General features: G+C 39.7%; 1 protein-coding gene across 3 annotated transcripts in view; it reads left to right on the forward strand.

Annotated features, from left to right (window-relative positions):
• The window catches only part of lrp4 (low density lipoprotein receptor-related protein 4), a 111,812-nt gene that overhangs the window by 93,779 nt on the left and 3,592 nt on the right, over positions 1 to 14,441 (forward strand). Inside the window, exons 16-38 of one of the 3 annotated variants that reach the window (XM_017304055.2) lie at positions 1,613 to 1,738; positions 2,931 to 3,139; positions 3,704 to 3,785; positions 3,889 to 3,994; positions 4,079 to 4,280; positions 4,370 to 4,559; positions 5,170 to 5,301; positions 5,711 to 5,851; positions 5,942 to 6,028; positions 6,101 to 6,272; positions 6,391 to 6,553; positions 6,685 to 6,910; positions 7,666 to 7,969; positions 8,146 to 8,364; positions 9,099 to 9,233; positions 9,810 to 9,918; positions 10,235 to 10,427; positions 10,622 to 10,735; positions 12,553 to 12,664; positions 13,164 to 13,225; positions 13,669 to 13,756; positions 13,846 to 13,987; positions 14,158 to 14,219. In XM_017304055.2, the coding sequence (XP_017159544.1) occupies positions 1,613 to 1,738; positions 2,931 to 3,139; positions 3,704 to 3,785; positions 3,889 to 3,994; positions 4,079 to 4,280; positions 4,370 to 4,559; positions 5,170 to 5,301; positions 5,711 to 5,851; positions 5,942 to 6,028; positions 6,101 to 6,272; positions 6,391 to 6,553; positions 6,685 to 6,910; positions 7,666 to 7,969; positions 8,146 to 8,364; positions 9,099 to 9,233; positions 9,810 to 9,918; positions 10,235 to 10,427; positions 10,622 to 10,735; positions 12,553 to 12,664; positions 13,164 to 13,225; positions 13,669 to 13,756; positions 13,846 to 13,987; positions 14,158 to 14,199 (3,356 nt within the window). In that variant the 3' untranslated portion in view covers positions 14,200 to 14,219. The remainder of the gene's footprint in view (positions 1 to 1,612; positions 1,739 to 2,930; positions 3,140 to 3,703; positions 3,786 to 3,888; positions 3,995 to 4,078; positions 4,281 to 4,369; positions 4,560 to 5,169; positions 5,302 to 5,710; positions 5,852 to 5,941; positions 6,029 to 6,100; positions 6,273 to 6,390; positions 6,554 to 6,684; positions 6,911 to 7,665; positions 7,970 to 8,145; positions 8,365 to 9,098; positions 9,234 to 9,809; positions 9,919 to 10,234; positions 10,428 to 10,621; positions 10,736 to 12,552; positions 12,665 to 13,163; positions 13,226 to 13,668; positions 13,757 to 13,845; positions 13,988 to 14,157; positions 14,220 to 14,441) is intronic. The other 2 variants (XM_017304054.2, XM_008405945.3) reach the window with 2 other exon arrangements.

Here is a 14,441-nt window from a genome sequence, read left to right on the forward strand (position 1 = left end):
ATGTTGTCTGGTGAAAAAAAAGTCTTGCCAAAAAATGTCTGACCGAATGCCTCAGGTAACATTTCAGTGATCTTTACTACCTTTGCCTTTTAACCGTTTCTGTCAGACTCTACCTGCATTACACTTCTGCGTGGGCGGAGCAATCTTGCCTTGGCGTCATGTTATCAAAGCTAAATGTTCAGGAATAACATTTGGAGAAAGCAGTTGGTAATTTATTCAATAAATAAATCTGCTTATGCGGACAAAGGAAACATAAAAAGTAAACATCCCTGTAAAATAAAACATTTTATTACGGGACATTCATATGCTTGCAAACCACACCCGCAATTGTGTCAGTGATCTGATTGTTGACTCGGTCACAAAACTTTCTGTCACAGCCATTGCATAAAGTGTTTTGTCCTTCCATCAAATCCAACATTCTAGTTGTTGAATAATCCCAGGTAAAATGTGTTTCGAACAGAGAGATTGGGAGGAATCTGTTCTCTCTCCTTGTTCCATGGATCTTTCTTTCATAGATGATCTTTGTTGCAGACGTAGCCTTTTTCTGTGTTGGCAACAAATGGGCAAACATCCTTTTGATATATTCTCACTAAGAAGTTATTTGGTTAAGAAAATGGTGCTTTCTGTTTGCAGTCAGGGAGTGTTAGCCTCCCAGATGGTGCGGAGACATTACATCGTCATCGGCATATGGTTGTGCCTTTTTATTTTAGACAACGTGACTAAGTTAGAAAAGTGGTTTATTTTCCCCCATTACTTTTTCTCTCCAAAGAGCCATGGAAAGACTGACTGTGATTTATGCATCTTTCAAGATTTTAAAGTTTTAATAAAAGTTATAATCGGTCTTTTATATCCCATGACAGTATTTTTTCCTTTATTTAAAAGCATAATAAGTTATGATGGAAAAGGTTTTTTCGACATCAATATTGGTAAGTCACTTGTGGCTTTCAGAAAATGACAATATTGAAATAATATAAGCATCAGCAGTACACAGGTACAATTCTTGAGGTATTACCGTGCGGATGAGAAAGCTTTCCTTACACAGACAACAGAATAATCTGCTGCAGTAGTATTAGATTATGTTGTGAGCTGCGAAGGTTTTATTAAAATGACAGTAAAAGCTTGTATTCTTTGACAGCAAACCATGTTGCACTTGACATGCAGCCAAGAGAAAGTTTTTGTGTTTGTACTGTTAACAGCACTGTTACCGTCTGACTCTAAAATGAACTGTGAGCTGCCTCTGCAGTGCCAGAGGGAGGTCAGGCACTGGTGTTTTTGTTTTAGATGATGTTCTGTCAGTCATCTGAGCTCATGTTGCTGTGGAGCTTAAAGACCAAGTAAAGGGCAGACAGTGTGGCGTTCCAGTAAAATCCAAACACTCACCTTCATTCTAAAAGGACCTGACATTCTAAGTTCTTTGGTTATGGTACTTTGGGTGAAACACAAAGGAAGTTTTCCAAAGTATGCCGTTTGATTTTTGACTACAAGTTTATTTGTATCAATTAGAATACTATGGAAAACTGTGAGGACAGAGTCAAAGGTTTGCAAATATGGCCTCTGTCAAATTTCACAAACCAACTATAACATGAGCTCTGTGTGACTTCTTGTCCTGAAGGTGGCAGAAACCGCTGTGGATCCAACAATGGAGGCTGCAGCCACCTGTGTCTCCCCAGCAACAAGACCTACACGTGCGCCTGTCCCACCGGCTTCAAAAAAGTGGACAGCAACAACTGTGCTGACAGTGAGTCAATTTCCAACTGCAGAGCTTCGTATTCTTTGTTACAGCAGCATAATCTTTCACTAGAAATGCTGAGAAAGCTAGACTTTAATTTAAGGACAGTTAAATATTAGGAAAACCTGGCCCATATTAAAAAATAAGTTATATGTACAAAAACAAATCACCACGATTACTTGGATCCTGATCGCATCAATAAATACCAGTGACATTGAAAATGCAGTTACTGTGAGCAGCTTAGTGATTTAAGTCACACTTCTTTATGTGAAGAAGTGTGACTTAATGTGCTAAAGAAGAAAATGCTCATTTCTTCTTGGTATTTGTATTTATAGGCTATAATTGCTGTGACTCACAGTCACACAGTTGCCTAAAAAAGATGTAATAAATGGTTATTGTCAGTTTAATAGTCATCACAACTGTTCCACAAAATATTATGATAATTTCAAGACATATCGCCCACCTGTAGATAATACCATCAGAAATGTATATGACATAATTCAACCAATAATTATAGAATGTACTTCACATGAACTGATATTTTATCAGTAGCTATTTTTGTCACCAAAACCTACATTTATCAAACATAAAACTGATTTGTGTTGTTGACAGATTTATTACCCAGAAAAAATATAATCCTAAAGAAGGTGACAAACGATGTAAAATATTTGATTTGGTCTTTTGCAGCCTCTGCTCCCTGACAGTTTTATAATAAAACAGTCCATGCTGGGCAGCTAAATTAGAAGAGGTAATAATGTAACAGTCACATAATTGGATCAACCCGAGAGCTGAGGTGTGTGCTGCTTCGAGAAATGAAATTTTAGAGGACAAATGAGCATCCAGATAATAAGATATCTACCTTATTCAATATGTAATAAGCATTTTACATTTCAATGTAGTCTCATAACTGCTGACCGAAAATAAATCTTACTTTTATAAGCTTATAATTCATCTTTTTTTTTTCTATTAGCTAATTTCACAAGTTGAATGAGAAACATCTCATGTCATATTCTTACACAACCCCTAGCTTTTAATGTAGGTCATTCCTCTGTAATTATGTTGTGATGCTAATAAGTTTGTTTAATTAAATGTTCCTTTTAAGAGCTGCTTGATGTCTGTGGTAATGCTGTTGTTGTTGTTTTATTGTTGACCTCATTGTTAAACCTAGAGGACTGACAGAAGACCTTTGGTCTTTAATCAGGTCTTGACAAGTTCCTGCTTTTTGCCCGAAGGACGGACATCCGACGAATCAGCTTCGATACCGAGGACATGTCCGATGATGTCATCCCCCTGGCCGACGTGCGCAACGCCGTGGCGGTGGACTGGGACGACAAAGATGGCTACATTTACTGGACGGACGTCACCACAGACTCCATTAACAGAGCGCTGTGGAATGGTACCAACCAGGAGGTCAGTGACATTTCCAGTCTGACTGAACTCTAAATGTGACTCTTCCTTTCAACAATGCAGTCGGTGAGAGCAGCTGCAGAAGATGATTCTATTAAATTTATGCAATACTTCCATCTGCTGGAGGTGTCATGAAATTACATCAAGTGGTTTTGTTCCTTAGAAGATAAGCCCAATATATTCACAAGATTTTATTTTACCTGAAGGATAACATATATATTTAATGCTGTTGGATTTTAAATCTGTCGGACAAGAAGAGGGTTACAGGCATCCATCTGTGGATCTCTTTGGTCAGCCGTCTTTTTATTTAATTTGTTCATACAACCTCCCACCCATCTATTTGGACATCTGCCACTAGAATATACATGATTTTATGTTCATCATCTAGTTATATGTCAGTCCATATGTGCTGATATTTTGACCACCGTCAAAATATCAGCAAAAGTTATTAGTGGGCACTTCAAAAATTGGCTATAAAACTGAATGTGAATTCGGAAAGACTATAGTTTTGATATAAAAATGTGTAGCAAGAAGAAAAAAAATCAAACTAGTTTTCCCTTTTTGCAGGTGGTGGTGGATACAAGCCTGGAAAGCCCTGCAGGCTTGGCAATTGACTGGGTGACCAACAAACTTTATTGGACTGATGCTGGTAAAATGCCTCAAGTAGCAGAATATTTCTCACGTAATAATGTAGAATAAGTAGTATTATGGTGCATTGCAAGAGAACATAACTGTTTTACTTTTGATGCCAGGTACGGATCGTATCGAAGTTTCCAATGCCGACGGCAGCATGCGGACTGTGTTGATCTGGGAGAACTTGGACCGACCCAGAGACATAGTGGTCGACCCAACGGGAGGGTAAGAACATTAATCATGTTATGAAATGTTTTATTTTAGCTCAGATATTACGTGCGCATACTGAATATTTTGTTGTCTGGTTAGCTTCATGTACTGGACCGACTGGGGAGCCAACCCAAAGATTGAGCGTGCAGGAATGGACGCCTCCAATCGGATTGTCATAATCTCGTCCAATCTGACGTGGCCCAATGGACTCGCCATCGACTACGAGACCAAACGCTTGTACTGGGCCGATGCAGGCATGAAAACTATTGAATATGGCAACTTTGATGGTTCTGACAGACAGGTAACATATGCTTACTTTTCTAGAAAATAGCATTATTGAAAACTTATTTAGCCTGTTAAATCTCAATAACTTCAATATTATGTTTTTAGGTTTTGATAGGCAGTCAGCTGCCTCACCCTTTCGGGCTCACTGTGCACAAAGACAAGCTGTACTGGACTGACTGGCTGTCCAAGAGCATCCAGAGTGCTGATAAACTCACTGGCTTGGAGCGCCACACGCTGGCTGAAAATCTGGAAAATCTTATGGATATTCACATGTTCCATCGGCACCGGGAAACCGGTCAGTCTGTGAAACCTGGACATGTAGACAAGTCTTTATACGATGCCATTGAGTGATTTTATTATTTTACCTCAGTAATAACTACTGCTGGAAAAGTGTCTAAATTGAAACTGTGTTACAGGGTTTGTTAGGCATTGGAGCTACAGCTTATGATTAATATTTGTTTATCTGTTAGAATTAGATTTGGAGAGCATATGTGAGATATTTTTAAAAATGTTCCAAGTTTCAATCCTGGTGCAAAATTTTCCATGTGAGTTCTTAAATTAATTTAAATTGCTTGACTTCCCCACTAAATGAAGGATTTTTATTTTATTTTTTATTTTTTTTGCATATTGGCACTTCGTTTGTTTGTTTCCTGGGGCAAAAACAAATAAAAAAAAGTATATATATATAATATTTTTTTTTTTTTTTTTTATGTTTTGTGGCAAATTATTTTTAGGTTCTCAATTCTTTTATTTTAGTGTTCCCTCTTGACATTGTAACAGATTTTATTCTGTTTTCTCGCCTCACTTTGTTTTGATTAAAATTGCCACTGAATTCTTTCTCTGTTGAGCATACATTAGCAGTAGGTCTTTGGGTGCTCAGAGCCTGTCTGTGTGTCTTTGTGTAGTGAATAATCCGTGTGCAGTGAATAACGGAGGATGCAGCCACCTCTGTCTCCTGGCGCCTGCTCCCAAAGCCTCCAGCTGCTCCTGTCCCACAGGGATCAATCTACAGAGCGACGGGAAGACCTGCACACCTGGTACGGAAAACCTTCTGGTTACATTCTAAAAATATTTAAACAGGTGATATAGCAAGAGGAGCTCCAGTTGGCATATTCACTGAGAAATAATAAGTATTCAAAAATAGGTTCAGGTTCAGGACTTTTGTCTCTCAGTCTTTGTTTTTCTAGGGCTTCCCTCTTCCTACCAATGATGCAAATGGAAACTATCAAGATCCTTTTAATTTATCATGTGATTAATTGATTGATTGCAACAGGCTGATACTGTTTCATAAATTCATAAGCTATTGTATGCAAAGTATATTTGTAAAAAGAAAGCAAATAAAAACAACAAAATGTCTCATAAATGTATATTTTTTTCAGCATGTGTGACTTTAAAAAACTGTGTCGCCTGTTTTTATAACAAAACTGTTGATGCATGTGTGTACAGGCATGAGTAGCTTCCTTATCTTTGCTCGGCGGACGGACATCAGGATGGTTTCTCTTGACATTCCATATTTTGCTGATGTGGTTCTGGCTGTCAATAGCTCAATGAAAAACACTATTGCTATTGGTGTTGACCCCAAAGAAGGTTTGTGAGCCCTCCGATGTTTTCTAAATACCTAATTATCAGACTGAGTGGTGCAGAAATGTGAGTATTTTCATGTGTTGTCTGTTGTAGGTAAAGTCTACTGGTCTGACAGCACACTAAAGAAAATCAGCAGAGCCAACATTAATGGATCAGCCCATGAAGACATCATATCTACAGGTATGCAGACAGCACACATTACAGTGCATCTCCACTCCGTCATGTGGTTACGGCACCTTCGTCTCTCCGCAGGCTTGATGACGACGGATGGACTGGCGTTGGACGCTGTTGGCAGGAAGATTTACTGGACCGACACTGGAATCAACCGTATTGAAGTGGCCAACCTGGACGGGTCAATGAGAAAAGTTCTTGTGTGGCAGAACCTCGACAGTCCCAGAGCCATAGCCCTTTATCACGAGATGGGGTGAGACAGCTACACTGTTCTGCACTTGCTGTTGGAATCTGATTGTGATTTCAATGTTCACTTTTAATGTTTTCTTACCTACCTACTTTCTGTTTTTTCTTTGCTGCTTGCTTTCCAGTTACATGTACTGGACGGACTGGGGAGAGCATGCCAAGCTGGAGCGCTCAGCTATGGACGGGTCGGACCGTGTGGTCCTCATAAGTAACAACCTGGGTTGGCCCAACGGTCTGGCTGTGGACACGGCCGGGTCCCAGTTACTGTGGGCCGACGCTCACACTGAGGTCAGTGCTAATGGCATTGATCTTTTCTGTACAAATCATATAATGTAATGGTTTTGCCACACAGGTCACATTTCTGATGTCTTAAAATGAAAATAACGATATCATAATGATGATCCGTCATCTCACTGCAGCGCATTGAGGCAGCTGACCTGAATGGGCAAAATCGACGCACCCTTGTGACTCCCGTCCAACACCCCTATGGTTTGACCCTTCTGGGCTCTCATATATACTGGACGGACTGGCAGAGCCGCAGCATCCAGCGAGCCGATAAGAACACCGGCGGCAACACCATTACTGTGAGAGCAAATCTGCCTGGCCTGATGGACATCCAGGCTGTGGACAGAGACAGACCACTAGGTGAGACTGAGGATGAGATGTGAAATCATTTCCTATTTTTGGAAGAGTTTGTGTATTTTAGCTCACAGGAAGAATTTCCATCTCCATCGGTTTTACCAATCAATCTGACCAACATTTACTCATCCATCTATTTATCGATCATCCAACTAAAGCTGCAACTAACTATTATTTAAGTAATTAACTGTTCTGACAAGTAATTGGATACAAATTCTGCAGATTTTTATTTAATAATTTAAAACTTTTTATACAATATTAGAAATACATTAAAATATGCAAATAAATATATATATTTTTAGATGATATAATATACACTTTATTGACTAAACTGCAACAATATAGATTTTCTTAATTTTTTTTATTATCATAAATGCAAAATCTTTCAGCAAATAACCTTTTTTGAGTCTGTATACTCAACAAATTATCAATTACTAAATTAGTTAACAATTATTTCAATAATCGATTCATCACGACCAATACTATAAATCATTTCAGCTACATCCATCCTTCATTTTGTTATAGCCTACAGTTTTTGACTCAGGTTGTTTAAAACATCTTAAAGAAAAACTCTGCAGCAAATTCATAGTGAATTTTGTACCTAAACTTTCAAAATGGTCTAAAAATGTACTTTTTTCTGTCTGGAAAAGTTTGGAATTTGCATAAGTAAATTAGTAGGAAAGATGGAAGCATGCATGTTATGTTGTACATCTGAGTCATTATACCTTTGTTCTCAACCTTCTGTCTTTTTTTTTTTTTAGGTTTTAATAAATGTGCACGAAGGAATGGAGGCTGCACACACCTCTGCCTGCCTCGTCCTAACGGCACTTCCTGTGCGTGCCCTACGGGCATTCAGCTCAAAGGAGACGGCAGGTCTTGTGACGACTCCCCGGAGACGTACCTGCTCTTCTCCAACCGCATCAGCGTGCGCAGAATCTCCCTGGACACCAGCGACCACACCGACGTGCACGTGGCAGTTCCTGAGCTGCACAATGTCATCTCACTGGACTATGACAGCGTTGATGGAAAGCTTTACTACACAGATGTTACTCTGGATGTTATCAGGTGAAAAATGCACTTAGGTCTGTTTAAAAAAAACATTATATCTCACTTTAAATTAAAATTTCTATGACTTTTTTGCTCATTTAACAACAAACTGGTAACTAAATGGAGAAGTGAGCCGTGTTACTATAACTTTACTCATTATCGTTCTCTGAAAATAACTTTTTTATTGTCTTTAGGAGGGCTAATCTGGATGGCAGTGGCATGGAAACAGTCATCAGTCAGGGCCTGAAAACCACAGATGGACTGGCTGTGGACTGGGTGGCCAGAAACATGTACTGGACTGATACCGGGCGGAACACCATTGAGGTGGCCCGCCTGGACGGGACATGCCGCAAAGTCCTGGTCAACAACAGTTTGGACGAACCACGAGCCATTGCCGTGTTCCCAAGCAAAGGGTGAGAGTGGAGACTTGCCTAGGCTTCGTTTTCAAATGAAAATCTTAGGTTTCACCTGTTAGCCATGACTATGCTTTTGATATTGACGTTGCTACTTTTTCATGTGATCCCATCACGTGTTTTGATGCCATAAGATGTTACAAATTGTTAGAAAAATTATGCGTAAGCATTTATTTTTACAGTTTAGATATACTGCCATATATGTAAACTAAGAGTTTTATTTGGAAATGTATAGTAGTATGAATGTCACAACTTGGAGACATATTTAGTCAAACAAAATGCTATAAAAATCTCACAACAATGATGTAATAATAACTTATAACTATACTATCCTGACATACTTTTTTGTCTGAAGGTTCGCTCACCTCATTGGGCCAAATGTCTGACATGGCAGCCGAGTTGGACTAGTTTTTAGATTCATTTTTTAGCATATATAATTTGGCCAGAAGGGGGCAGTCACTGACTGTTTAAGAGCATTGATTATGCGTTCCAAGATGGTCAGGAAGTGATTGTGAGTAAGCAAACAAAATGGTCATACCACAGCAAAAAATAACTAACTTTGACCTCGTGCTGTAGCACACTGTAAAATGTTCTGTCCGTGGAAAAAGTGGAAGTGAACAGCTGCCTTATTAATACAAAGAAATGACAAGAATAACAGTTTACTGCATTATATTTTTACAGCTTTTTTTAATGTAACTTTATGACAATATGAAGTTTCTACCTTGTGCCTGCAGGTTTCTCTTCTGGACGGATTGGGGGCACATTGCGAAGATTGAGCGATCCCATCTCGATGGCTCTGACCGAAAAGTTCTAATCAACACGGACCTGGGATGGCCCAACGGTCTTACTCTGGACTACGACACTAGAAGGTTTGAAGCCAACAGCTGAAATACTTTCATTTCATTGATGTCGTGATACGATAAAGTTTTAGTTTATTTGATTTACAGCTTGGAGACTAAATCTCACCCAGCTGGAAAGGACGTTTATTAGTGTGCAAATGAAACTGAAGACAGAAGCATTAATGATTCACCTATTAACTTATTGTGCTGCTGCAAATAGTTTTGTCAGTTGCATTGAGCAGCATATAATTTGACCACTGACAGGCTAGTTAAATAATACTAATTACCGCTTCATCATTGCTCCTGTTAGACAGAGGGATATGATAGGGAGAAAGTGAACGTTGTGCATTGATCTGGTTTTTGAGCTTTGTGTGTAGCCTATTTTATAAATCTGTAAAAAGATGATGCTGAAGCCTGCTAATGATGTCAGATTAATGATTAGACCTAATAAATCAAGTCAGGAAAAAAAAAACTTTTGGTTTAGAAAGTGTTCATAACATTTATAGTGTGAATACGTTTGGTGATGCAGTGTAGCTGTGTTGTAGTTTGTTTTTGTAGCAGGAGTGAACCATGTTGTTCCTAATGGCTCTTTGACTTCCTTCCCAGGATCTACTGGGTGGACGCCCACTTGGACAGGATCGAGAGTTCGGACCTGAACGGAAAGCTGCGTCAGGTCCTCGTTAGTCCCGTGTCGCATCCTTTCGCCCTTACACAGGTAGACGCCTTAACCCTCGCGCCCCCTCAGCTCGGCTGTGAATCACAGGGCTGACCCTCCCTCATGGCTGCCTCCTCCACTCACCTGCTCTCTTTGACTCATCGGCTCACCGTGTGATTCTCATTGTTGCCTCTCCGTCCTCATAGCGAACTCATTCAACTTAACCATTTCGTCTACTTTCCTTCCACTCATTTTTCTTCCTCCTCTCTCTCTCTCCCTCCCTCTCTCCCCCCCTTTACCTTCCCTTTCTTCCTCTCACCCCCCTTGCTCCTTGTCTGTGTTTTTCCTCCTCTCTTCTTCTCCCCCGTTTCCCCAGTCGAAGCCGGTGTCCTCCCCTCTAACTCCTTTCTCCCGACTCTCGCAGCAAGACCGCTGGATCTACTGGACGGACTGGCAGACTAAGTCCATCCAGCGAGTGGATAAACACACTGGCCGCAATAAGGAGACTGTGCTGGCCAATGTGGAGGGCCTGATGGACATTATAGTGGTATCTCCACACAGGCAGACAGGTAAGGAATTTCTCCTGATTCAGAGGAAGACACCAAAACCCGCTTTCTACTCAGTTGGTTTGTTTAAAGTGGTGAAGCAGCAGAAACTATAACAGTAATGGAGTGCCATCTACTGGTCAAAAAGAATACTTTTTTTTTTTTTCATAATAAAGTCCAATTCTTTCATGCCTCTTGTTCTCCTTCCTGACCGTTAGGTACTAACCTGTGTGGAGCAAATAACGGAGGCTGCTCTCACCTCTGCTTCGCTAAGACCAACAGTTTTGTTTGTGCCTGCCCAGACGAACCAGATGGGCGACCCTGCTCTACGGGTTAGTGTCCACTGTTTCCATTTCATAGAGACCTCAGCTAAACTACAGTCACCAAGGCATAATACTGTTTGTTAGGATTTCCTTATTCACAATTTTGGTCAACAAAAACACGAGACAGCTATTAATTATTAATTACAGCCGTTTTCTGTGCTGCTTTAAAACTTCAGCACTGATTTTAATTATTCCTCATTCTTTTTTTCAATAAAAAAAAAAAAAGTTTTTTCCAAAACTGCAAAGCAACCAGATCCAGCTGTAGGGATGGAGCAACAAGACAAAGTCCGAGACTGATCAATTTAGCCATCATCATAGCAATATGAAAAGTATGTATTGACAAAGAAGAATGAAGAGAATAGACTGTCAGCCTTTATTTTGTGTCTCACTATTTAAAAGTCTCCATCCATCTTATAGTCTTGATTCCTAATGATTTTTTTGCATTATTACTAGAGGTGTGTTGATCGATTGGCCACCGATCATAATCGGCCGATTTCCGTGAAAAAGTGTATGATCAGTGAGCGGCGATCAGGGTCTCTTATTGCCGATACCGATCACCTGCCTGTGCAGCTGGTCTCCTCTTTCCTTCACACTGCGCAAACGCGCAGCAACAAATCCTAAGCGATGTGGAACTATAACGCACTGAGTGAATGGGGAAGTTTACGTGTTGCGGCGGAAAATTGAAGCATGTCAAAATGCATCAACATGACGAATTTAATACGACATAAAATAATGCCATACTAGACTGAGTTTGGCTACATCGAGGCTCACTGCAGTAAAAAAGACACATAGAGCTATCAGATAGCAGGTAAAGCAGCGCACAGCTACAAACACACCCGGATTAGCATGATGGTCAGAAAGCTAAACAAATAACCCGCAAAATTATTTAAGTCTTCGAGCTGCGATGTAAGACGCTGGTTCTGCTCTCACTGTTGAACCGCTGCTACGCTACAGGTAGTAATATTTCACAGACGGAGCGCCGCTTCTGCTCCACCTGGTAGTGACTCTCACACCGAACCTCTGCTTAAAGCTGCAGCATCTAACCTAAAAAATACATTTTACATACGTATTAAAACTTTTGCTGTTCTGCTGTTCTCCTCCCTGTTCTGCATAATTACTCAGCTCAGTCAGAAACAGCCACTCAGAACTAGCAGTAATCAGCTAGCCGCCATGCTATCAGGAAGTTTTCATTCAGTAACTCAGGATTGTTTATTGTAATGGATCCTGTATTTGCCTTTGAATGTTACGTTTTATACTTTAATTTTTTTGGCAATGTTGAGAGGTTTTATTTTGGCTCTTTGCATTATTTAGCCTCTTCAGAGCCTCCATATGTTTTCAGTCTGTAATAGATGGTATTACTGATAGCAGTACAATTTGCAGAATGCCTGTTTTTTTTTTCTTGGAAAAAGTTATTAAAAACAAGTTTTTGTCTAAATTAAGGTGAATTCATGGTTCCTTTTTCCACATAATGTAACTGGTAGTGCTTTTGATTAAAAAAATCATTTTTGTGATCGGTATCGGTGATTGGCCGTGGGTGATCGGAATCGGCAGAAGAAAACCTGATCGGCACATCTCTAGTTATTACTTTAAAAATGTCAAAAAAAGGGAAGAGCAGTTTTAAAATCTGAGTCATGAAAAACATGGAATGTTTTGACATGAACATATGTTCATAATATTTTGACAGAAAGGTATTTTTGGCCAATCATCACAACAAGATGCAAACAGTTCAAAATGCAGGTTATGTTAATTAAATAGCCAAAAAATGAAGACATGAGTTCCAGTGTGTTTCTGCATACTCCCATTCTTATGTGCATTTGTTGCTTCAGTTGCAGGTTACATCCCCACGTCTCCTACCAAAGGTGCCAGCAGCACTCCTGTTCCCAAAAAGATTCCCAACAGACCGACAGACCCGCCGCACAGGGGACCCTCGCTTAGCAAGTATGACTGCTTGGAAATGATGACTTTCCACATAATGTTCTGAAAGACAGAACAGTAGGAATGTCAGCATAGCATGTATACTTATAAAAACCAAGTCACATTAGCTCTGGATTCAGTTGCATCAATTTGACTGTATTGCATATTGACGCTAATTGAACCAGTTTCTCCTTTAAAGAGCTTTGAAATGACATTAGTTGGGAATCGGAGCTATGTAATTAAGTTCAGGAGAAATGAATTGATAAGAGCAGCATCTGGTCCACACTGAACGTTCTGATGTGTAGTAAGGAGCTATCACTGGTCTGAGTCTAAAAGAGCTGCTTCTTTTTTTAAGTGCTTGGGGAATTGTCACCATCCCGTTAAGGATGTAATAAAAGTTACAAAGCTGAAACACAGTCGTGAAAGGTTTCCAAAGAAAAAAACCACCACAGATGTCTTCATTACCCTTTTTTGTGACGAGACAGGATTATGACAAGCTGGGCTTTCTTCTTATTTTCCTCAGCTGCACTGACAAGGATTTAAACGCTGGAGGCTGCTTGAACACAGTGGTGACAGCCCCTCACGGTGAGAACACAACAAAACATACTTTTGATCTTTGCAGACTGGCTATAAACTAAAAATCATACTTGTGTTTTTCTGTCAGTGATACTAAATATGTATTTTTAAAAAGTTCAAACAGTTTTTATATTTCCTACAGGGAGACACATTACTGGTTCTAGCATTAAGTTAACTGTTTCTTTCTGTCCTATAATCTAATTTATTTGTTTGTCTTTTTAATCTTTTCCAAAAATCCCTTAGAATTTCTTTGACACAAATGTTGCTAACTGCAAAGAAAAAAAAATATTGAACTGAGGAAATCTGCTAATCTGTTGTGTAGAAAATGTACTCTATCATTGTTATTTAATTATAAATTACAAAAAAAGGCAAATCACTTAATTTGTAGCTAAACAATAAAACGCCTCAGTGCTGATGTAAAATGTTTGCATTTTTCATTTGATGACATGTAGGAGAAGGACTTCATATCAGCTATGTGATTGGTGGGGTTCTCACCATCCTGGCCATTCTGATCCTGATTGCTGCTTTTATCATTTACAGGTCAGTATCCCACTTATTGCTCCACCCAGGCATACACTTAAACTAAAGATAATGTTGACACTTGACAATTATTTTTTCTGGACCGACAGACACAAAAAGTCTAAATTTGCTGAACCCGGTGTGAGCAATCTGACCTACAGTAACCCCTCCTACCGGACATCCACACAAGAGGTCAAAATCGAAACATCGCAGAAGCCTCCGATATACAACCAGCTTCGATATAAGAAAGAGGTAAAGGCCATGCTAACAGGGGAGTCATTGTAAGGACGACTAATGAATTTTTGGGGATAGCGTTGATGTTCCTGTTCAGATTGTTCTCTCTGAATGTTGCAGCTTGTGGTTTTTACAGGCCACAGACACCAGTGTTCATCTTATCCCATTTCTTTTCTTCACCGCTGCAGCTCTCTCATCCCTACAACTCTCTCTCCCCCTTTATCTTTTGACCCACTTGTCCCAAGGAGAGGTAGCTGCACAGCATGAAGGAGTGGTGTCCCAGTGGTTTTAGATTGTTTTTCTTAGGTTGTTGCTGCATGAAAACTACTATCCAAATATTGCTAACACCTCTTTTGTGCAGTTTTTAAGCTTAATAGTGCATAGATAAAACATGGCTGAATGGATACAAATGCTCTATGAAGCATGCAAAAGAATCTCCTCAAGATCTCACTGTTCAGTTTAGATTGTCCAG

The sequence above is a fragment of the Poecilia reticulata genome, chromosome 3, assembly GCF_904066995.2.
Source record: "Poecilia reticulata chromosome 3, P_reticulata-male-v2, whole genome shotgun sequence".
In the NCBI taxonomy this organism is placed as follows: domain Eukaryota; kingdom Metazoa; phylum Chordata; class Actinopteri; order Cyprinodontiformes; family Poeciliidae; genus Poecilia; species Poecilia reticulata.